Source organism: Citrus clementina, unplaced genomic scaffold (assembly GCF_000493195.1).
Source record: "Citrus clementina cultivar Clemenules unplaced genomic scaffold, Citrus_clementina_v1.0 scaffold_3, whole genome shotgun sequence".
Classification (NCBI taxonomy): Eukaryota; Viridiplantae; Streptophyta; class Magnoliopsida; order Sapindales; family Rutaceae; genus Citrus; species Citrus x clementina.
The window spans coordinates 4,201,780-4,224,826 of NW_006262339.1; the positions used below are offsets into that span (position 1 = coordinate 4,201,780).

General features: G+C 37.5%; 4 protein-coding genes across 13 annotated transcripts; 1 reads left to right on the top strand and 3 right to left on the bottom strand.

The window, feature by feature from the left end:
- The first annotated feature begins 1,759 nt into the window (after positions 1–1,759).
- LOC18046714 (cyclin-dependent kinase G-2) lies at positions 1,760–6,594 on the top strand. 8 transcript variants are annotated; one of them, XR_002906699.1, is made up of 8 exons: positions 1,760–3,780; positions 4,444–4,579; positions 4,663–4,751; positions 4,916–5,027; positions 5,133–5,694; positions 5,759–5,819; positions 6,001–6,044; positions 6,124–6,594. XR_002906699.1 is itself a non-coding variant. In XM_024189567.1 (5 exons), exons 1-5 carry the CDS (start codon positions 2,282–2,284, stop codon positions 5,241–5,243), a joined length of 1,947 nt encoding a protein of 648 aa, XP_024045335.1. In that variant the 5' UTR covers positions 1,760–2,281; the 3' UTR covers positions 5,244–5,849. The 8 variants fall into 8 exon arrangements, 1 of the variants encoding a protein (XP_024045335.1); XR_002906700.1 differs by having other exon boundaries at positions 5,133–5,453; positions 5,540–5,819; XR_002906701.1 differs by having other exon boundaries at positions 5,133–5,453; positions 5,551–5,819.
- Positions 6,595–7,222: 628 nt separating this feature from the next.
- LOC18046715 lies at positions 7,223–8,932 on the bottom strand. Its single transcript, XM_024189242.1, has 3 exons — positions 8,536–8,932; positions 7,714–7,790; positions 7,223–7,552 (listed from the first exon to the last, which is right to left on the bottom strand). Exons 1-3 carry the CDS (start codon positions 8,930–8,932, stop codon positions 7,223–7,225), a joined length of 804 nt encoding a protein of 267 aa, XP_024045010.1.
- A 1,493-nt stretch (positions 8,933–10,425) lies between these two features.
- LOC18046716 (4-coumarate--CoA ligase-like 9) lies at positions 10,426–14,449 on the bottom strand. Its single transcript, XM_006440001.2, has 6 exons — positions 13,265–14,449; positions 12,876–13,065; positions 12,498–12,643; positions 12,329–12,396; positions 11,528–11,630; positions 10,426–10,750 (listed from the first exon to the last, which is right to left on the bottom strand). Exons 1-6 carry the CDS (start codon positions 14,300–14,302, stop codon positions 10,625–10,627), a joined length of 1,671 nt encoding a protein of 556 aa, XP_006440064.1. The 5' UTR covers positions 14,303–14,449; the 3' UTR covers positions 10,426–10,624.
- Positions 14,450–17,626: 3,177 nt separating this feature from the next.
- LOC18046717 (4-coumarate--CoA ligase-like 9) lies at positions 17,627–22,785 on the bottom strand. Of its 3 annotated transcripts, XM_024189204.1 has the most exons (6): positions 21,627–22,785; positions 20,756–20,945; positions 19,458–19,603; positions 19,294–19,361; positions 18,582–18,684; positions 17,627–18,101 (listed from the first exon to the last, which is right to left on the bottom strand). In XM_024189204.1, the coding sequence occupies exons 1-6, from the start codon at positions 22,662–22,664 to the stop codon at positions 17,976–17,978; spliced, it is 1,671 nt and encodes a 556-aa protein (XP_024044972.1). In that variant the 5' UTR covers positions 22,665–22,785; the 3' UTR covers positions 17,627–17,975. The 3 variants fall into 3 exon arrangements, with proteins under 3 accessions (XP_024044972.1, XP_024044973.1, XP_024044974.1); XM_024189205.1 differs by lacking the exon at positions 18,582–18,684 and having other exon boundaries at positions 17,983–18,101; XM_024189206.1 differs by lacking the exons at positions 17,627–18,101; positions 18,582–18,684 and adding an exon at positions 18,693–18,801.
- Between the last annotated feature and the right edge of the window lie 262 nt (positions 22,786–23,047).

Consider the following 23,047-nt stretch of genomic DNA (forward strand, 5'->3'; position numbering starts at 1 on the left):
CTACTGTAAGTTCTCTCCAGTATTAAAGTTTTGATCTATTAAATTCATATTTTTTATATTTTATTTTTATTTTCTATTATATGATTTAATGAGCCTTGCATGTGATTATGTAAAATTTTTTGAATTATGAATAATTTCACATGAAAGTTAATCATGACTTTTAAATTCAATTTCACAAACACAGCTTTTAACACTCACTCTATTTATATATATATTTTTTCTATAGTTATGATATTTATTGCAACAAGTTTAATGTGAATATAATATATATTACTTTTTATTTTATTTGAATTATGTATTAATATAGATTTTTATCATATTTTATGTAACAAATAATGAAGTTCATCAGATTTTATTTAATTAAAATTTTGTCACTTTATGTAATTTTATATGGTTTAAAAAGGAAAAGACGTGTTTTAAAATAATTAAACATACTAAAAAAATAATTTAAAATTATATTTATTTTAATCATTATACAATAGAACAACACTTTTGTAAAAATAATTACCAAACACACGTACATTGTTTTTAAACTAACAACAACTGCAGAACACAATTTATCAAACATTAAACTATTTTTTCAATCAGCAGCTTGTTGTATCGATGCAGTAGAAACAATTTATTTAATCAACATTTGCAATCCCAAACTGACCCTCAATCTTATAAATGATATTGATCGAAATGATTTATACATGGTGTTATGTGTTCAAATGCTAATGAATAATATTATTGACATAGCTAGCATCTGATTCTTATAAGCAGGGTTTGTTGCAATCAAAATGCTTTTACACCTGGTAGCAAATACATGAATGAAATGTTGTTCATCCAGAACAGTGCAATGATGAAATAACAAGCGATTGATCTTTTATTATTGCAATTCGGTTAATTGTACACACAATTAGCCATTTATTCAGAGTCTAGATGATCCCTTGGGATGACGCATGACTATGAATGTAGAGGCTTTGCACTGTCGGGAGAACATCTTGCAAGCGACCCACAAATCTGGGTGTTTCTAGAATTAATTGGGATGTAAAAGGCATAACTTATTTCCCGGACTGCTAGATCCAACTCATTTGGGCTTCAAATTCACATCAAGCCTCATGTGTAACGAGTATATCGGACCAATTAGTGAGCAGGTCGTGGGCTAACGATTATGTTCTCAGTGTTAGAGTGAAAATAAAGTATTTTTATTGAATAATGATGTAGACACAAACTCTTGTATAAATTTATTTTGTACAAATTGACGAGACATTAGTTTATTGGTTGAATGAAAATATAAATTAATAAAAATAAATCATGTGGGGCAAGTGATATTTAATTCAACTAATCTTATCATGCCATATCAGTTTGTACAAAATAAATTTGTACAAGAGTTTGTGGCTGTATCATTATCATTTTTATTTCTCAATTATAGTGAGGACTCTGTAAAGACTGTAATGTTCTTTTTAAAATAAAATATTGATACTTTTTTTTAGACAAATTTAAATTACTCTGTTTAAATTTGGACGGGCTTGCAAGCCATTTGACTAAATCTTACAAAAAAAAAAATTGATGGTTATACAAGTATATATCATTATTATTTCGATTAAAAGAGAAAAGGATCTGAAACAAACAAAGCAAAGACTAAATGGGCCAGAAACAGAAACACGGAAAGTATTGTGGAAGGAAAAAAATTTCAGAACAAATTCGGGCCACCAGTTCTAAACCGACATAAAAAAATACATTCTCTTGCGCCTATAAATAATCTCAAGAGATCCCCGAGAACGCAAACGCGTTGACAAAGAAGCTCCGTAGCTGTGCGATATCGTTTCGATTTGGTCCTGGTATCGTTGGTCCTGATATCGTTGGTCCTTCCCTTGTCTCTCCATCAATCTCCGGTAAGATCTTCATTACCTGTGAATTTTGAAGGAGAGACAGCCGTAAGCACCAAAATTCATCTTCTAGGGTTTTGTTTGTGCTTTGATTCGCATCTCAATTTGTTTTTTTAATTTTTACCTTCATTCATCATCATAATTTGTTTGATTTCTATACCTGATCTGTATTCTTGATCTGATTTTCGTGTTTTTGACTGTTGAAGTATTGTTGTATACTTGATTAGGGTTTTGTGGGAGGAAAAAGGGGAAATTTTAATTCGGTTTGAAATTTGTGAAACTGTTGAATTTCTGAGGATAAGGGTTGGGATTTTGGGTTGAATTGGGTTTCTTTTTCCTTACAATACCAATATTGTATTTTTTTGTTTGAGTTTGATTTTTGATTGAGAAGAGTTGTGGTTGTTAATAATATGGCGGCAGGGCGACCTGATGTTTCAAGGAGAAGAGAGTGTTATGGTTACTACAAAAAAGACGAACAGGTTGTTCGTTACAAAAATGGTTCTGGTTATGATGAATTGGGTCATCATGGTGGTAATAACAAGCGGAGAAATGGGTGCCCTTTTTTGTCAAATGGGCACAAGAAACGTGGTGGAGCCCGATTAGATGATGCACCATGTATTAGTAATGGTGAAGTGTCGAAGTGTGATGAGGGGGTTCAGTTGCCTCCGGAGAAGAAATTCAAGTTTACACCCATTATATGGGACTTAGAAGAGAAGGAAGTGAGCATTTCATCTAAAAGCAGAGCTGTACCTACAAGTGCTGCTTTATCTTGTCCTAAGTCTCCTGCAAGCTCGGTTAGTGAGGTTTTTGATGCTGGCTCTGATGGAACATTTGCAAAAAGTCCAATCTCGGGGAACCTGGCCAAAGAATTGGACTTCTCCTCAGATAAGCTTCTTGTGGCTGGTGGATCAGCAGAATCCACAGTATCTGATTCTCGAGTGGGTATGTCTCCTTCTTTCCTTGAAGAAGCGCAGATTGGGACTGATGATCTGGATAAGATTCAGTTGGAGGAGGAGGAGTTTGTTCCAGCAAAGCATATATCAACATCACGGTGGGCATCTGATAGTGACAGTCCGATGGCCAGGTCTTTATCTGATAGGGAAGACACCCCTAAAAGGGAGGAACAGGCTTCAAAGAGGTCTACTCCTGAGAGTGGTGAGATTTTTAGAGAAAGCTCTGAAGATGAGGCCAGGCTGTTGGGATCTGATAGCGAAGTTGGGGTGCATTCAAGTGAAGATGAATATTTTGGAGATGAGTTGGAGGATAATGACGTTATGGCTATTGATAAGACAGTTGATGAGGATACTGGTGTTGACCAGTTAGAGGATGAAGAGCCTGTTGTATCCGTACAAAGAAGCATGAACATGCTTCAGGGTTGTAGGAGCGTGTTTGAATTTGAAAAACTCAACAAAATAAGTGAAGGAACTTATGGTATTGTATATAGAGCCAGGGATAAGAAGTCGGGGGAAATTGTGGCATTGAAGAAAGTGAAGATGAATGTGGGAAGAAAAGAAGATTGTTTAGAATATGGTTTCCCTATTTCATCTTTGAGGGAAATCAATATTCTCTTGTCATTTGATCACCCTTCAATTGTGAATGTAAAGGAAGTTGTTATGGATGACCATGATAGTGTTTATATGGTTATGGAGTACATGGAACACGACCTAAAGTGGTTAATGGAATCAATGAAGCAGCCTTTTAGTACGAGTGAAGTCAAATGCTTGATGCTACAGCTTTTAGAGGGCGTCAAGTATCTTCATGATAATTGGGTGCTTCACAGGGATTTGAAAACATCAAATCTTCTTTTGAATAACCAGGGCGTTTTAAAGATTTGCGACTTTGGGATGTCACGCCAGTATGGAAGCCCGCTAAAGCCATATACATCACTGGTTGTCACATTATGGTATAGGTAAGATGCATGTTATTGTTATTCTTCCAATACATTATTTAAGCAATTAATGTCTGGGAATTGGGTCATCATAACTATGGATTATTAAACGAGTCTAATGGGCCAAAGTTAGTTTATGAATGCTTCAATTTGTATCATCAGTAGGCAGTTCTGGTTCTGTTGGCAATCTTGTGAGTTAATTTTATGTGTGATGAACTTTATTTGTCATCATTGTTTTAGGACTCCTAAGTGTTCTGGTTCAGAGGTTATCCAGCTTGTGTGCTTCTCTGATGTTTCTGGTTTGGCTTGACAGGAAACCAGGTTTTTAGTGGTTAATGGTCGAACCATGTAGTATGGTGGTTTAAACCCTGAAGTAACCTGTCCTTCCTTTAGACCTTTCTATTAACCTTATGACTTTTTAAAAATATATATATATTTGCAGCACATAATTCTTGGATATTTGAGGAACTTTGGTTGATTAGTTTTCTTCTGATTTTTCTTGTTTTCCAATTAAACCATATAGTGTGGTGGTGTAATCATCTAGACATTTCCTTGATCCCTGTATGTAACCTGATAAGAATACAATGTGTGTGCATGCCTTCCCCCCACCCCCTTCTTTCCTGGATCAGTAAAATGTTATGGTTGTGCTAATGTTCAGCTGGTTGTTTGATTTTAATGTTGCAGAGCTCCGGAACTTCTGCTAGGAGCAAAGAAGTATTCCACTGCAGTTGACATGTGGTCAGTTGGTTGTATAATGGCTGAACTTTTGGCCAAAAAACCATTGTTTAGTGGGACAACTGAAGTTGACCAAATTGACAAGGTAACATATTTTTTTCGTAAAGCCTTTTGTATTCTTGTTTCTTAGGAATTTCTCAGTAATTAATGTCTTTGAAATAATTGCAGATTTTCAAAACACTAGGCACTCCAACTGAGACAATTTGGCCTGGGTTATCTGAGTTGCCAGGAGCCAAAGCAAATTTTGCTAAACAACCGTATGTCTATTTGTGCTGTTCTCTTTTTTTATCCAGTTATTTTCGTGTTTTCTATCTTCAAGGCCAAACACAAGCTTTTCTGGATTATTATGTTGCATTTATTTTACTTGAACTCCTCACAAGATCAAACGCCATAAATGGTAACAACTGCTTTCTTTTTACAGGTATAATCTGTTGAGGAAGAGGTTTCCTGCCGCTTCTTTTACAGGATCTCCGGTTCTCTCGGAGTCTGGATTTGATTTGTTAAACAGACTTTTGACTTATGACCCTGAGAAGGTATGGTCTGTTTTGACAAAGTTCTAAATTTGATTTCTGATTGTTGGCTTGAAGTTGAAACTGTAAAGGCATTACAGTTACGATATATTTTATTGTTTTATGCAGCGAATAACAGTAGATGATGCCCTTAATCATTATTGGTTCCGTGAGGTTCCTCTTCCCAAATCCAAGGACTTTATGCCTACCTTTCCCCCCCAGCATGCTAGGAACAAGTAGCTGATGATATGACTGAACGTGGCATTACATAATCCAGATAACTTTTCGATCAAGAATGTTGTTGAAGAGGCATACTGAGAGTCTGGATTCAGAGATTGCACATTGGTGACAGTCGATACAAGTGCATGTTTTCTGTGGCATGTCATTGAAGAGGCTCTTCTATTAATTGCACGGATGACCCAACTGCATAGAAGCCTGATTGGGACGCAAGTATGATTTCATTTTTTTTCCTTTTCTGATCTTTGCTAGGAATATTGAATTTTATACTAATGTCTTGCGAATCCTGATGTACATAGAAATGTAACAGCTACCTGTTCAGTGTGAAGAGACAAGGGAAAGAAATGGACATTCCTTTGGGCTTCTGACTTTAATCCCCAAGCCTCTATGTGTATGGAGCTTGTCTCTTTGCTTGAGTCATGGTTTCCCCCCAGTTTCACTGAATCATTTCTTTGTACGTATTCTGGTTAGATTATTGAGAGGGAGAAAAACTGAATACTGAAAATGTTATTTATTAGTGACCAACGAGGAATTGATGCATTTAGCAGTGAACGTGTTACAGACATCAATATATTTGAGGTAATGAAAATGCAATATTCTTTCCCGTGATTGGTAATGCACTTCAACAAAATATGTATCACTATAATAAATTCTCTGCATCAGTCATTTTCGACAAGCAACAGGTTATATCTTAACTGACTACATTGATGTATCTAAACTGATTACGCTAAAGCCTCAACTCCGTTTACTGACGACGCAGGTGCTGGGGACATCATCAGAAGGGGAAAAAACAGTGCGCAAAAGGTTCCCCCCCACCCTCCATCTCTTTTTTTTTTTTTTGGGTGGGTTTTCTGAATGATCTTGTATGCATATCATTTGGTAGTAAAGCTTACGGTTTTTCCAAGAACAAAAAGGACGAGTGACAGTTGGATGAAGAATATGTATTGATAAGAGTCCGATCAATTGTCCATCCAAATTGCGTGGCTCCACCAGGACTGGATTGCAAATATGTTACCGCAGAATCAAAGAAATGAGCTCGAGTAAACATCATATGTAGACAGTAGATACATAATAGATAACTACCAAAAGCTACGAAGAAAATCAAGACGACTGTGAGAGCAGTGTAGATCGACGACATACTAGACTATTCACGAGGCATTTTAATAGCAGACACTGATTAAAGGGGACGCGGGGACTTAAGTTTTTATTTTACCCAGTAAATATCTCACTGATATTTTGTAGTGTGTATCAGATTAATTAAAAGGTGAAGGAAAATCTTCATGAAAAAGCATGGAAGGATATTGGAAAGGCTTTTATCCAGATCTATATGTCAATGTTGGGACTGATAAATTTTCTTTTGAATTACCTTGAAATCTGTGCGAACCCCATTAGTAATACCAAGGGGTTGATTAGGTCTCCTGCTGATATTAAAAAGAGTTTCTTTAGATCAAATGAGGTGAAAGAGAGCACTTATATCAGTCATTAAACTAAGACGGTCTGTATGCAGGCAAATGTGGGAGTCCTGACGCAAGTAACAGACTAAGAAGTTATAACAATGCAAAAAACCTCCCCACCATGTAGAATTTTCCACTTCTGAACTTCTTCCATACAATGGAGATGTTTTGAAGAGAAAAATCAAGTCCCTTACCAGTAAGGTTGGCACTTGGCAGTGTCTAAGGGCCACTCTCAACGGGTAGCTGAGATTACAAGTTCTACAAAGTGAAATTACTGTCGGCGGTTGCCAGGACATGACAAACACATTTTGTTATAACAATCTAACAAGAGGTTCAGGAAGCACATTTTGTTACATCCTTTATCTTGGTACATGAGTATACTACCTTGCAGGTGTGGACCAGAAGATGAATTGATGTTTTGAATTACTGGTAAAATATTTAAGGCATAAGGATTCATTCAAGTCATAGGCAACTCAAATATGGAAAAACTAAAATCACACTCTTAATGTTCAACTTGCAGTTATATCTTTAAGAAAGGTAGGTATACGTACCAAAAGCTTGCCGCTTGTGATATATGGACATGTATGAAGCCAGTTGTGCATTTGTCAGCGTTGGCACATAGTCAGCTGACTCCAGATCACTACCAGAATAGTATCTAGGTACCGAACCTGACGGATAGGCAGTCTCTAAGCTATCCATGTTATTTGTCATTCCCAAATGAGAAGCATCATAGGGGCTGCATGTGACTGAAGCATGCCATCTGCTAGCAACTGATCCAAGACCCTGAGCTCTATGTGAGATCTTTGGAGCTGCATTCAGGCAAATTACTATTCCAACAACTTCAACAATAGAGGAAACCTGCAAAAATCAAAATTAAGAAGCATGAGTTTGCAAAGCTAACACAGATTTCTGAGAACTGAATTTCTAGACAGAAATTAACGAAACTTTCATTGACAATAATATCATCCAAGTTTAATCTATTTATGACTTGCAACTTTACAAAGTGTCTGAGCACTTACTGCACAATCACCGCCACTAACAAAATTGATGATTCCACTTTTCCCTGTGATTTCCAACAAGGCCACAAATTGAGTTGCTGTCACAACCAAGAACTCTAGAAGCAGAAATATCCAGAACCTGTGGCTTATCTTAGAGAGATTGTATTTTAAAAGCGTGTGTTCCTACCGAAACATCTAAATCTCTTTCCAAAAGATTGCCATAATTTTCAAAGTGAATCACCTGCAAAGTGCACACAAAGTGGAACAAAGCAGTGCCTGATAGATAGATTACAGTCTAGTAAGTCCATGATACAAGCAATGCAACTACTACACCAACAGATTGCCACCAGGAACTATGCATACATAAAACATGAATGACCTCACGGGCAGCCTTCAAAAGGAAGCATGGCAAGACTGAAAGTGCCAACAATTGAAAGAAACCCTGAACAACAAGAACAGTTGCATTACAATATAAAGTAAAGAGCAGATCACACATAATTAAAATGCACGAGCAACAACAGAAATGTAGTGATGAAGGTTTACTACAATTAAGTTCATATTTGAAAACACTGGACCAAGATTAATAAATACATAATCACACATTTCAAATAAAAAATAAATAGATAATCTTACAGATCAGAACGGCCTAAACTAGTATTTCTCAAGTCCAAAGTAAGAATTACCACTTCAAAGGAACAAAAATATTAAATTTTTAGTACTTCTCTTCACCGAAAAACCTTGAAAGAAAAGCTGGGTAATACTCACTCACATGGATCTTGTGTAGTTACTCTTCAAGAAACAGAGTCATGTGACCATGATGGTGATCCACAAAGAGAAATTTACGCGCACCATACTTGCGGAGATTGTGAGAGATGCATATCATAGAAATGGCAGCAACAAGAGACTGAGACGCAAGAATTTCAAGCTCAAAGACTCTAATTTCGTACTTGTCACAGTTGGAACAGTAAGAGAAATTGATTATGCTGAGAGGAAGAGAAACACCCAGAAGCAGACAGCAGAGCCATGAGAGAGTGAAGCTCAAGACAGAGCACTGGCAAAACCCAAGGAGTTTTAGAAAGCATTCTAAACGGTGAAGAGATTTGGAGAGCTGGGCCTGGGTGTCTTTTAGCTCTTCTTCTTCTTCTTCTTCTTGTTCTGGTTCCTGGGATTGTGTAATAAGTGGGGTTTCGATGGTTGATGAGTTGTGTTCTGTTTCTGTATCTGTGACTGGAACTGCCATTGATTTTGAAGTGAGAAAGAGAAGAAGTGAACTGGATTTTTATTTTCCGTAGAAAGACAATTGCCATTTGCCAGTTTGAAGTTAGCTTCATTTGACCGAACCAAAACTAGAAGTTACTTTTATTTAAAAATGGTGGGTAGACAGGAGCTGAGTGAGAACCGTGAGGACTGGAGACAATTGCTAATCGTGTTCTTAAGATTCATTTTATTGGTTAAAACATTTTCTTGATTACCTGTAAAAATATTTTCTTGGTCACTAGGATTGCCTTTGATTGACGGCTGATAGTAGTTTCCTTACCAAGCATTTGTATTTTCTTGAAAAAAAAAGAGTCTCAAGCTTGGTCAAAATCAAATCATGATGCTTCAATCAATGGGCTCAAGTGGCAACGCCTCAGTTTAGGGGCAGCTTGATCCGTAGCCTGGCCTGCTGTTAGTAATTAATTTATTTTATTCTTGATACTGGAAACTGAAAATTATAAAATTGATTATTGGCAAGTAGTCTCACATTAATTATTTGTAGCTTGAAAAACCATTATTAATTATTTATTATTAGTTCCGAGAAATTGAACTGGAAAATGATCGGTTATTAGCATCCAAAAAGTTTACAAACTCAAGAGAAGATGGAAGCAGCGGATTCGCATATCGATTAGACTTTTGGGCAGATTTGCGCAGTGAATTGCACGGACATGTAATATAATATAATTATAAGGATATGGTTTTGTTGGAGTTAATTTAAAATAGAGCATGAATTACAGAAAGTGATAAATAATAAAAATTTATTATAATTTTAATCGTGTGTTTACGAAAGAATATTTTAATTTAGAGCGATTTTAACATAATCAAATCTTAATTATAAACTAACAAACAAAGTTATTAGGTAGAGTTAACACATAAAAATTGATGCATAATATTTATATTGGATCAAATATTGTTTAATTACCTCAAATAATTAGCCCACAAGGCTAAATTGAGATTCAAATCTAACGCCAGACGAAAACGGAACTGCAGGCTCATATTAGCAGAGAATGTTAGGTGTTAAGAAGGAAGATTACAAGATGGATTGATTTTTAATTTTCTTTGAATAAATTGTTCCTAATTAATGCGTTAATATGTCAATGTTAAAATAATACGTATTTTCATGCTCGTTGAGTCATGAGGCCATGTTCTTGGTCCTTATTTTGAGCAATGAAAGTTATCTTAATATTTTTAATTAGACGATTATCATATTATTATTACATTTCTAACAAATTTGTGAACATTAATTCAGAGATGTATTTGCAAGTAATATATAAGGGTGATTAAATTTTAGACCGTGTTGAATTCTGATTGTAAATATATCACTTGTATTCTATCTCATTCAAAAATAAGAAATAAATGTCATTTTTTATTTTATGTATATATAACATGCCTATCTGATTCTTAGTAAGTTCCACTTATTTGATCACAACATTAGGGGCGACTGAATGAATGATAAACGATATTCTAAAAGATTTATTGACACTCAAAAATGCAATTTTATTGACACTGTATATATAAATAGACATATTACAGGTATATTGATAATAGAAGCAGAGGCACGAGGGAACCTGGATTCTGGATGGTAATATAATAACCCCTATTGCCGTCAATTGCAACCGTGATCGGTCATCTCTCATGCCATTTTCTCAGCATCCTCGTTGTTTGACTAAATACATCATAATTTAGACAAATTGCCAGAAAGAGCATGATTCACCAGCTCTCTCCTCAAGATCTTTCCGGCTTCAGATTTTGGAATAGAATTGACAAAAGCAACGCGTCTTATCTTCTTGTACGGTGCAACCTGCAATAGCAAATTAATCAACTCTAGTGTATGATCTAGAACCTGAATCTGGCATTAAAACTGATATAGAAAAAGCAAATGTATAGTATGAAACAGAACAACAATTTATAGAATATAAGGCAGAGATTTTTTTTTTTTTTTTCCTGCATGGAGTTATATTTTTGAATGGGGTTTATAGCTATGAAAGTAATATTTGTAGAATGCAGTTCTTGTTTTTTCGCTCTTTCTTCAGTAACAGTCAATCAAGGACTGAAACTTCATACGTACTCTTCTATTTCACAGGAAGATGAGTTCAATGCAAAAAATTAACTAGTATGCTCCGTCTAAATAATGTAAAGAGTCAAAATAATATTCCAAGTGCCAGTCTTAGACTTTTTACTGGTTGATTTTTTAGAGACGGAAGTGGTTCGGTAAACCAGAAGCAGACCTAGTGTCCTAATTCTAGACAATATCTCATATATATTTATTGATTCATGTCAAGAATTTGAGTGTTGATGACTCCAGTAAGTATAATTTTACCCATTTCTCTAAAAGAACCATTGGCTACTATGTAATATCTAATTCTGTATATATGTTATATATAATTTAAAGATAGACAGATATCCAACCAGGATGACAAGATGCCATTGCTATACTATCTGTTCTTATACATCACGAGGCCATCATATTTGAGAATATTATGCGGCCATATTTACGAAATGGAAACTTATATATGCTTTGCAATCCAAAAAAACTGCTGTCTGCTTAGTTATATAATATCGATATTCAGAAACATGCCTGTTTTGCGATGAAATCCATTAATTGAGCCTCATTGATACTGCTTCCAGGTTTTCTCACCACAAAAGCCATGGGAATCTGCCCAGCTTCTTCATCAGGGTACCTGCTTGAGAATAAACCATATGGATGAGAGATAGGCACTGCTAAACCATCATGACAGATGAACTTAATTCCATTTGAAATTGCTGAGGCAGGCTAGTCCATTTAAAGAACAATGAAACCAAAAAAGCTTACTATCAGCCCATCACCCAAAAAAAAAAAAAAAAAAACCGGATTGGATCTATTATTTCTTGATTGACACATACAAGAAAAAAAGAAGAAAGAGAGCAGTCAGTGTTATGATATTTTTGCTAAAATAGTCTATTTTCTACATCACCCATCTGATATAGTAAATTAAGTAAAAATGAAAAAGAAAATCCGGTACCCTTGATGTTGTAAACTAATCAGGAATTCTGATAAAATTTTGGATGTTAAAGAGCATAATGTTATCAAGGTAATTTGTCACTCAGGATCTACATGCACTTTTTTTCTACCTAGCATCATAGCATTCCATAAGATTTAGAACTGACATTTTAAAAAATAAAACAGGCAAATGCCTTGCAGATGTATATGAACAAGAAGATATATTCTAAATGTACGCGAAATGATGAACAGTATTCAGCAACTGTTTTAAATGGATAGCAAAACAAATTTACCATTAAGAGACATTACCCCCCTCAATCCCCCTTGTGCGGGACTTTGAAGGCATGAGTGGCAAACAAAGTATATGCAGCAAGCAAATAAAATGACACAGTTACATACGGAATCACAGCAGCATCAGCAATTTCGGGATTAGATTGAAGTAAATGTTCCAGCTCAGCAGGGGGAACCTGAAAGAACATTCCAGATAAACAAGATGAGATTATTCATCTACATCTATATATGTCTGTCATTATAGGACTGCTGGTAAAGAATCAGAGCCACAAATCACCTGATATGCCTTATATTTTATCAATTCCTTTAACCTATCAACAATGAAGAGGAAACCATTGGAGTCAAAATAACAAAGATCCCCAGTCTTTAACCAGCCCTCTGAATCCACGGTTTCAATAGTTGCTTTGTTGTCCCCTATGTATCCTGCATATTAACACAGTCATACTGCTGACAGAACTGAGAAGATTGACGATTGTTATATTTTTTTGAAAGTTGAAATGAACTTGAATGAAAAAGATAATCCCATTATTCAAAACAGCTAAGACGTTAGATGGCCTGGCATTGAAACTACCCGAGAAATTAAAACTTGGAACACAACTATGATAAGCTGATGCCATAAACCATACATACAGTCTTGTTATTTATATATTATCACCTTTCATGATTGTTGGGCCCCGCAACCACAACTCCCCTTTCTGTGCTGGAGATAAAGCATCTCCAGTAACAGGATCAACAACCTTGGCTTCCATCAGTTCATGCAGACGGCCAACAGAACCATGCCGTTTTGTCTCCTCAGAATCTCTCATACTCGAAGCTAGTCCTCCACATTCAGTCAAACCGTAGCCCTAAGATAAGAGAAAGGGAAGGAAAAAAAAAAATCAGCACTCACCAAGCACCAGCAATTCATACATTCATAGTACTAGCCATTGGCCAGCCATCTCATGTGATCTGGTTTAAGTTATTATTTAAATACAACGATAACGAACAGGAAGAAAAATTAGAAAAATAGGAATAATTAATTAATTAACTAAAATTATTCAGTACCTGAATAATCTCGACAGAGGGAAATTTCTCCTTGAACTTGTCGGTGACCTCCTTTCCGAGCGGTGCGCCGCCACAGCTAAGATACTGAAGCGAGCTGAGGTCATACTTTTTTGTCAACTCCGATTTAGTTAAAGCCACAACTAATGGCGGGGAGACCGGCATGCTGGTAAGTTTATACTTATCCACGGTCTTCAACATCGTCTCAAAATCAAATCTCTCCATGAAGACCGCAGTCTCACTGACAGCAACCACCCTCACTAACGCTAGGAAGCCAAAAACGTGAAACAGAGGCAGCGTTATTAACGAAACCTCACCCGACGGCTGTGGTTGTTCAGTTGGATTTGCCCCGTACTCGACATGGTGGAACGACGCTACCAAGGAGATTATGTTTCGGTGAGTCAACAGCACGCCTTTGACTTTCCCAGTGGTCCCGGAAGAGTAAAGAATGACTGCAGCGTCTGACTGGTTTACGACGGCTGGGGGAGAAATCACGACGTCGTTTTGGTGTTGAGTTGATAACAGCGAGAGGAACTCCGGGGAGTCGACGAGGACTGTGCGGAAGTTTGGCGGGAGCTTGTGGGAGGTGCGTGACGTGGCGAAGGCGATTGAAGGTTTGCTCAGGTGGAGTTGATGAGATATTTCTGAGGTGGACCCCAGCGGGTTGGCGGGAGAGACGACCACGCCGAGGGAGAGAAGGGAGAAGTAGAGGACGGGGATCTCGAAAGAGGAAGGGGAGAGGATGAAGGCGACGTCGTTCTTGGAGAGAGAGTAATGCTTTTGGAGGGAGAGCGTGAGGGAGTTGGTTTGGCGGAGGAACTCAGGGTAAGTGAGGCGTCGACCGGTGGCGGCGTTCATGAGAAATGGTGCGGCGGTCGTGGTGGCTGATTTGTGGAGGATCGATAAAGTGAATTGTGTGACGGAGAGAGGCTGAGACGATGGCGGCAGAGGAATCTTTGGTCTTACGCTGTGGAATGTTTTCGTCTGTGAACAAAAGCCGCTGTTTGGATCAATCAGACCGTTGCTGTTTGTCCCCGCCATAAATTGAGATTCAAATCGAACTGAGAGACAATAGCAGAGAAGATTTTAAGTCAAAGGATGATGATTAAACGGTGATCATGAACCTGCGACGGCTGCTACAGATTTTTTCTTTTCATGCATGGTATCGATTATTGGCTTTTATTTTAATCTGATAAATTATTATTATTAATTTTATTTTAACTAGCTGTTGGTCATACTTGACTATTAAATGCCAATTGTTGACCTAATTTCTTTCTTTTTTTTTTTTTAAATAACAAATATAATCAGTTCTGTAAAATGGGGCCAGGCGGGCGAGGCGTGCCGCCAGATGCTTCTCGGGTGTGGCCAGATCAGACGATGCCCCGCAGCCAACAACTCTCCTTCTAACAACTACGGAAACCAAGTACTATCTGTTTGGATATTCTAATATTCATGTACATGGATTAACTCCTATAGTCCTATGTAGGTCAATTAGCAATAATTTCTCGGCGGACTTCCAAGAAGCTTGTCAACGAATTTCGGAGATACTGATCGTGTAATTTAGGATTGGGTTTTATTTAACATTAAGGTATTATAATAATTTTTAAACTATAACTCTTATGAAAAAAAAAACTATGAAATAAAAGTTTATATTATATAATAAATATAATTTTTAAATAATAATTTTGATAAAATTATTAAAGACGTAATAAATTTTTCATCATATAAGTGAAAACTCATATCAATATAATTTCTAATTTATAGTAACTAGTGTTTATCAAAAATTACAGCAGTCAAGCAGTTAATATTTACCAAATATTGTAGTGCTATAACTTTTTAACTATAATTACCCAATCTCAAATTCAAATAGATTCTTAGTTATTTTGGTCAATCGACTGTGGAAGCTTTTTCTCGAGGTGCTATTGGCCAGGTAAATATTGCTTACTCTTGTTGATGTACAATGATTTGATGTTGTATTTCACATTATTTATTAATTTAAATATAATTTTTTAATTTTGATTTCTTTCTTTCCGGCATAGACATAAAAAGCTATCCAAAATAAATAAATAAATATGATTTTTGTCACTTAGAGCGAAATGTGCGATCTAGACACTAGCAAGGGACAACCAAGAAAAAAGAAGACGAGTGAGTTTTTTGTCCAAAGCGTTTCAAGAAAGAAAGAGCTCTGGCCTCTTGAGGATAGCCGGTTCCTTTTGACCAGTTAGATAAGCAGAGCCAAGCAGTTTTGTGCACGTGAGCTAATAAACGAAACAGTCCACGTTTGATTATTCAACTGGCGCCTACGACAACAGAATATAACTGGAGAAAAGTAATTCAGGAGTTAGTTCTGGAAAAACATAAATAAATACAAAGACACATCTTCGGATCTTCTCACTAACTCTTGTCTGTTTGAATTCGAGTAGATGGATCATAGTTTAGACAAATTGGCGGAGAGAGCATGAGTAACGAGCTCTCTCCCCAAGATCTCCCCGGTAGGGTATTTTTGGAATAGAATTGAAAGTAAAACTAATAAATGATAGAAGGAACTGCTAAACCGTCACAGATTGATACAAAATCACTGCAGCAGCATTGAAATAACTGTTCCAACTCAGCTGGTGGAACCTGAAAGATTGAAATTAAATGAACATTCGGATAAAAATTAGATGACAAATTCACTTATTAGGATGAACAGCACAGCACTATTTTTTATTAGTAGTAAGTAATGAAGATTCAAAGTCTGAAAAAAAAAAATGATCTGCTGAATCAACAATGAAGATGAAACCGTCAGAGTCGGAGTAACAAAAATCCCAGGCCAATCCTTAACCAGCCCTCTGAATCCGAGGTTTCAGCAGTTGCCTTGTAGTTCCCAACATAACCTGCAGTAAACTCGGTTATTATCAAAGAAATAGAAACCTGAAAGAAAACAAAAAGTGGCCAAGGCATGCATGCATTTGTAAATTGTAAATTCATTGATTACCTTTCATAACAGTGTGGGCCGCGCAACCACAGCTTCCCTCTCTGACTTGCTGGCAAAGCTTCTCCATTTACACCATAATATCCACAGCGAAAGATATTCGATCCTTTTCTAATAACACACTTGTGCTTTGTAAATGTCTTGTCCGAAGAACCACTTTTGTCATTATACACCATACTAGTATGATGCTAGAATTGTTGACTATTCACAACAATAATTTTTCTTCTTCGAAAAAAAAATCTTTTAATTTTCTACCCGCCAAATTTGCACAATAGGAAATTTATATCTTTCTAGCAGCCTTTTTGGCGAGCGGTCGACTCTGAGGGAGCTAATTTCATAATTTTTAGTCAACGCCAAAGTCCCCGGCAGCGAAACAGGAATGTTAGTAACTCTATACTTGTCGACAGCCATCAACATTGTTTCAAAATCAAACCACTTGATGAAAACCAAGGTCCGGGCCACGGCAACCCCCTTCGCCAACGCGAAAAAGCCGAAACAATGGAACAGAGGAAGCATCAGTAACTCCGATTCTGTTGGAGTAACTGTAGCAGAACTCGGCAATTGAAACGAGCACGTTCTGGTGAGTCGACAGCACGTCTTTGACTTTTTTGGTAGTTCCTGAGGAGTAAAGAATCGCTGCGGAGTCTGACTGGTTTACGACGGCTGGAGGAGAAGAATAAGTGAAGCTGACGTCGTCATTTTGGCGTTGAGTTGATAACAAAGAGAGGAACTCGAGGGAGTCGATGGGGATTGTGGGCAGGTTCGGCGAGAGTTTGCGCGAGTGCGAGACGTGTGAGTTGTGACGCGGCGAAGTCGATTCAAGGCTTGCAGATTTGAATGTGGTAAGAGATATTTGATGTGACCCCCGCGGGTTGGCGGGAGAAATGTCGACGCGGAGTTTTGGGCGAGGATGAAGGTGACGTCAATTTTGGAGGGAGAAGTCGAAGGAGAAGGAGTTGATTTGACGGAGGAAGTAAGCGTACGTGCGGCGTTGATGAGAAATGTTGTGGCGGGGGAGGAGGGAGAGAGAGACAGAGTGAATTGGGTGACGGAGAGAAATTGAGATGGCGAGGGCAGAGGGATTTTTGTTCTCAAACAAAAGCCGCTGTCTGGATCGATCAGACCGTTGGTGTTTGTTCCCGCCACAATTCAAAATCAAACGACAGATGACGAAAGAACCACCTGTAATAGCTGCAAGCGAAGATAACAACTTGCAAACTCAAAGTCTGTTTGATCGTGGAAGATGAATTACGTCCTTTGCTTATTTATAAGACGGGAAGGAATGGGTGATTGTTTAAAATGAATAATAATTTGATCCTTAAATTTGGCTCGTTTTCTTTTTCTCTTTTTTTCCAAAATAAATTATTCCTTGGATTCGCGGTCGTTGGTATACATGTCGCATGTTACCATAAGGTGCTCCGAGATCAATGATCTCAAAAATAGCTATCCACGTGTCTCAACTAGAATAAGTTACAAGCCGGAGTGAAAATATGCAAACAATCTATCCCAAGAGAAACCGACACAATTTGAGTAGACTACATAGATAGTACACTTCCCTATTATAAATGTGTTCTTTTTTAATACTACAAATGCAATACACTGACTTTCATTTTCTTTTGACAAAAAGAAGAAAAAAACATGGGATAAAAACTAGGATGGAATTTAGGAAAAATACACTTGCCAATGTTGCATAGGATGCATTTCTCACAATGACCTTCCTCTCTTCTTTGAGAAGATGGATCATAATTTAGACAAATTGCCAGAAATAGCATGAGTGACTAGCTCCCTCCTCAGAATCTTTCCAGCAGTAGATTTTGGAATCGAATTGATGAAAGCAACGCGTCTTATCTTTTTGTATGGTGCAACCTAACACAAGGAAAACATCAAGTCTAGATTAAAAACAGCACTCATTCTGTGCAGAAACTAGAACATACATTAGATGATACAGGTGCTTCATGAAATAACACACAAGAATCAAACATTAGCATGAAACTGGTGAGTACATAGAAAAAGATTTCCCATTATGAAATCACAGGCTTCATATGAAGGCATATTCATACAAATGTTTGTTTTTTTTAATTATTTATTCCTGTTTCTCATCTGTAGTCAATCAACCATACAGGCATACACAATTGAAGCCTCACAGTGATATATGCCATTTTGATGAAAAGACAACCAGCCATATGCCATGATGCTATGCTGTGAACATGGGCCATCAAACTTTGTGTTTGTGCAACATGAAATTGCCATATTACAGCATAAGATGTGGGGGGAGGGAAATGCTAACTTCAATACATGTAACTACAATAAATTTCTTTACTTTAATATAGATACTAAGGAGCATGCCTGTTTTGCAATGAAATCCATTATTTCAGCCTCAGTGATATTACTTCCAGGTTTTCTCACTACAAAAGCCATGGGAATCTGCCCTGCTTCTTCATCCGGATACCTGCTTGAGAATAAACCAAATTGCTGAGAATTTCACATTGCTGAACAACCATGACTGATAAACCTCATTCCAATCGAAGCGCTCAGCAGGCAAGCCCACTATAAACACTACGAAAAACTATAAAAAATAAAAAATTAGAAAATTGTACAATCAACCCTTCAGCAACTGTATCAACAAAAGTTCCCATCTGATGTACATCACCCTTCCAATATCCGTTCTAAGGAAAGTGATATGTAAGAAAAAAAGGAAATTATTATTGTGACTTTCTTCTAGTACACCACCTCTTATACAGTAAATCAAGCGAAAATGTAAACAGTGTTTGAGTTACCCTTCAAGATTTTTATGTGAAAGCTAGAGCACTACTAGACATCCCAAAATTTTATTCTAAAATTCATCCCAAATGATGTGACAGTTATCAAGCGGTTGATAAATGTCACATCACATGCCACATCATTTGAGATGCAAATGAGATAAAATTTTAGGATATCTATCATTACTCAAAGTCAGTTGTTATCAGTAATTGTTATAAAGTCATACATCAAGCATGATAAATAAAGTCATACATGAAGATGTGTACAAAGTGGAAATAAAATGACATTAAGTACGTACGGAATTACAGCAGCATCAGCAATTTCAGGATTGGAATGAAGTAAATGTTCCAACTCAACTGGGGGAACCTGAAATAATATTCCAGATTAAATGTGATGACATTATTGACCAATGACCATCTGTTGATTATGAACAACACAGTAAATATCGAGTCATTAGATCACCTGATACGCCTTGTATTTTATTAATTCCTTTAGCCTATCAACAATGAAGAGGAAACCATTGGAGTCAAAATAACAAAGGTCCCCAGTCTTCAACCAGCCCTCCGAATGAACAGTTTCAGAAGTTGCCTTATCATCTCCAACGTAACCTGCATTAATGCCATCATTATGGTGATCAAACGACAAGCTTTGTTATTGTTTGGTTTTTCAGAAAACCGAACCAAACTAATGCAGAAACGTGAGATGGAAATATTCAGACATCAATATTGTTAAATGCCTTGCTTTCTGACTGCATAGAGATAAAAAAACTGGGGAAGAAAGTGTCATTGCATCTATGAGACAATAGGAAATGTAAAACAGAGCGCATGTTTCTGTATGACACATCCATATTATTTCATCTGAAACTACTTTAATCAATCAATCTCTCTCAATGATCGACAACTTTTGAGAACTGGACTTATGGGATAACTTATCCTTGACAAAAAACACTAATATGTAATCCAATTGTTTACATGGGTTATCCCCACTAATATGAACATTTTTGAGGGTGTATATTAGTTGACCAAATACAAGAGCAATAAGGCTGGGTGGTATTAAATCAAGTTCTAAAATTGATTATTATAAAATATAAAAGGAGGGCTGCCAGGTCTTAGCAATAACATCCATAAACTACTTATCAACCACTTGTTGCAGCTAATTACATAGAGAAGGCTCATGTGTCAACCAGCAGAGGAACTTTAGATATGAAAGCCAATTACAGGCACAATATGATAAATGGTTAGAGATCAAGGGATAAGAAATTGAGGTAACAAGTGGTAAAGGAAGCCTGAAAAATTAGAAAGCATCCTTCTTAATGCCATCAACAATTGATAGTTTGCTACACTGAACAACCCCTCCAGACACAATAGAATAACTCTGTCGATTGAGTTCTCTGCAACTAGACATGCATCTCCTAGTGCTTTGGATCTACAATGCTGTATTAAGGAATGAAAGAACATTGTACTAAATAGCCTTTAATACAACACACAAGTCAGACAAACCCCTTTATGTAAAGAAGCGAGGCTTCTAAAACCAGCCCGTACAGCCATCTAGTTGTCCAAAAGGAAGAGAGTGTTCGCACTATTTTTCCAACAACAAAGAAGGTAGCATGTCTGATTTGCAGGGCAAATCTTGCATGGACTTCGTCTTCATTTGCTTAAACGCATGGGTGGATCTAGGGCAAAACAAGTGATAAGTGTGGTTGGTATTTTTTATTAATTGATCTTATTGAAACGAAAGTCTTCATCTTCTCTCTCCATTACCTTTCATGATTGTTGGTCCTCGCAACCACAATTCCCCTTTCTGGCCAGGAGGTAAAGCTTCCCCTGTTGCTGGATCAACAATCTTTGCTTCCATTAGTTCAGCTAAACGACCAACAGAACCATGTCGCTTTGCCTCATCAGGCCCTATCACCCTTGAGCCTGCTCCTCCAGTCTCAGTTAAACCATATCCCTGATGCAAAGAAGAAAACACCAACACTAACAACCAGCAGGATTTCATACTTCTATTGCACTGATTAATTACAGTAACAACAAGCCATTACACTATAAAATGGAAAGCATTTGAAACACAAAAGTAAGTCCACGGTCCATTACAAGGCAAAACTTGTAGTCATTGGATTCCAATAGAATTTTTGTAGATATTTTATTAACATAGCACACAACAACATATAGATAATTGCGTAGGCTTCAGTTGTTCTTCCTCGAATATTATTCTTCCATACAAGCAAGCGAAAACTATGTACATAACTATGCAAAACAAAAATTCCACCCCCCACAACCAAAAGACGTGGTGAATTTATGAACAAATCACATAATCCAATCATCACATTCCCACTTCAAAAAGGATACTGTAAATAAATAATAAGAAGACCTCATCTAGCTTTATTAAGAAAACAGTTTAAGATGTCCCCATTCTCAAGAACTAATTTATTTCACTATCAAAATTAATTGATTTTGCGACCAATAAAGTTCAAGTAGGTGACAGCATCGAAGCGCAATATAAGAAGACACCAACATTAAAAATACAGTAATAATAGAATACCATTGAAGTGGCTTATGTAATAGCATTAAAAATAATATCTCATTACCCCACGTAAGAAAATGATTCCCATACACCTACGAGCTGCCGTACCTGCCTAATCTCCACGTTTGGGAACTTCTCCTTGAACTTCAGAGTGACCTCCTTCCCCAGTGGTGCGCCGCCGCAGCCGAGCAACTGAAGCGAGCTCAGATCGTACTTGTCAGTCAACTTCGAATTTATAAACGCGACGATTAAAGGCGGCGAAACCGGCATGTAAGTTACTCTATAATTCTCCACAGCCTTCAGCATTTTCTCGAAATCGAATCTCTCCATGAAAACCAGAGTCTCCCCTTTCGATGCCGCCCTCACTAACATGAAGAAACCGAACACGTGAAACATTGGCAATGTGAAGAACGAAACCGGATGCGGCGGCGGCCCTTCATTCGGATCGGTTTCCTCCGTGACATGGTAGTATCCGGCGATTATGGCGATCACGTTGAGGTGACTTAACAGCACGCCTTTGACTTTTCCGGTGGTTCCGGAAGAGTAAAGAATGGCCGCAGGGTCGGACTGGTAAACGGTCATATTAGAATTCGCGAAGTCAGCGACGTCCTCGTTTTGGTTTAATAAGGAGATGAACTCAGGCGAGTCCATGAGGATTGTGCGAAGATTGGACGGGAGTTTGTGCGAAGTGTGTGACGTGGCAAAGGCGATGGAAGGTTTGCTGAGCTGGATTTGGTGAGACACTTCTGAGGTGGAGCTGAGCGGGTTGGCGGGGGAGATTACGACGCCGAGTGATAACAGAGAGAAGTAGAGGATGGGGACGTGGAGGGAGGCAAGGGAGAGGATGTAAGCGACGTCGTTTTTCGACAAAGAGAATCGCGTTTTGAGAGAGCGTGAGAGAGAGTGAACCTGGCGGAGGAATTCGCCGTAGCTGACGCTTTCACCGGTGGTTGCATCGACGAGAAACGTGGTGGCGGAAGTGGTGGTGGTGGAAGAGCGGAGTAAAGAGAGAGCGTATTGTGTGATGGAAAGTGGCTCCGATGGCGGCGGAAGAGGAACGTTCGGTCTCAGGCTGTAGTAAGTTTTCGTTTCTGAACAGTATCCTGTGTTCGGGTCAATCGAACGGTTCGGATTTATCTCCGCCATGAACGCAGATTCAGATGAGAGAGAACAGTAACTGATATTAGTGCATCGTCACTATTCGTCAGTCAGTTTATGGTCGCTGTGGTACTTGCAGACGCAGAAACTGCCAAATAGAAGACGGAGTGTTCTGTAACTTCCGTTTGGCTCGTGCCTAAATTTTGAGTGGATAAATCACTTCCAATAATTAAAAATGGGTATTTGTCATTGTAGTCCAAATTCTTTTCTGAAATAAACTAAAACATAAAAATTATTAATCATTTATCAATAAAGTCCTTCCTAATTGCATCGTTTTGAGTCTTTTCACTGCCTTGCCTAGAGAGAGTGAGTAAAAAGAGTTGAATAAAACCTAAAAGTTATTTTATTAGGAGATAGCTCAGTTCACCGTA

Coding starts and splice junctions, on each gene's coding strand:
- LOC18046714 (XM_024189567.1), top strand. CDS start 2,282: ATGGCGGCAGGGCGACCTGATGTTTCAAGGAGAAGAGAGTGTTATGGT. Junction 3,781..4,443: donor GTTGTCACATTATGGTATAG/GTAAGATGCATG, acceptor TTAATGTTGCAG/AGCTCCGGAACTTCTGCTAG. Junction 4,580..4,662: donor AAGTTGACCAAATTGACAAG/GTAACATATTTT, acceptor AAATAATTGCAG/ATTTTCAAAACACTAGGCAC.
- LOC18046717 (XM_024189204.1), bottom strand. CDS start 22,664: ATGGCGGAGATAAATCCGAACCGTTCGATTGACCCGAACACAGGATAC. Junction 20,946..21,626: donor CAAACGTGGAGATTAGGCAG/GTACGGCAGCTC, acceptor TCTTTGCATCAG/GGATATGGTTTAACTGAGAC. Junction 19,604..20,755: donor AGGACCAACAATCATGAAAG/GTAATGGAGAGA, acceptor GCATTAATGCAG/GTTACGTTGGAGATGATAAG.
- LOC18046716 (XM_006440001.2), bottom strand. CDS start 14,302: ATGGCGGGGACAAACAGCAACGGTCTGATTGATCCAAACAGCGGCTTT. Junction 11,631..12,328: donor GCTGATGCTGCTGTGATTCC/GTATGTAACTGT, acceptor ATTCTCAAGCAG/GTACCCTGATGAAGAAGCTG. Junction 10,751..11,527: donor TGGATTTCATCGCAAAACAG/GCATGTTTCTGA, acceptor TTGCTATTGCAG/GTTGCACCGTACAAGAAGAT.
- LOC18046715 (XM_024189242.1), bottom strand. CDS start 8,932: ATGGCAGTTCCAGTCACAGATACAGAAACAGAACACAACTCATCAACC. Junction 7,791..8,535: donor TCTCCGCAAGTATGGTGCGC/GTAAATTTCTCT, acceptor TGGTTGTGACAG/CAACTCAATTTGTGGCCTTG. Junction 7,553..7,713: donor TTAGTGGCGGTGATTGTGCA/GTAAGTGCTCAG, acceptor TGATTTTTGCAG/GTTTCCTCTATTGTTGAAGT.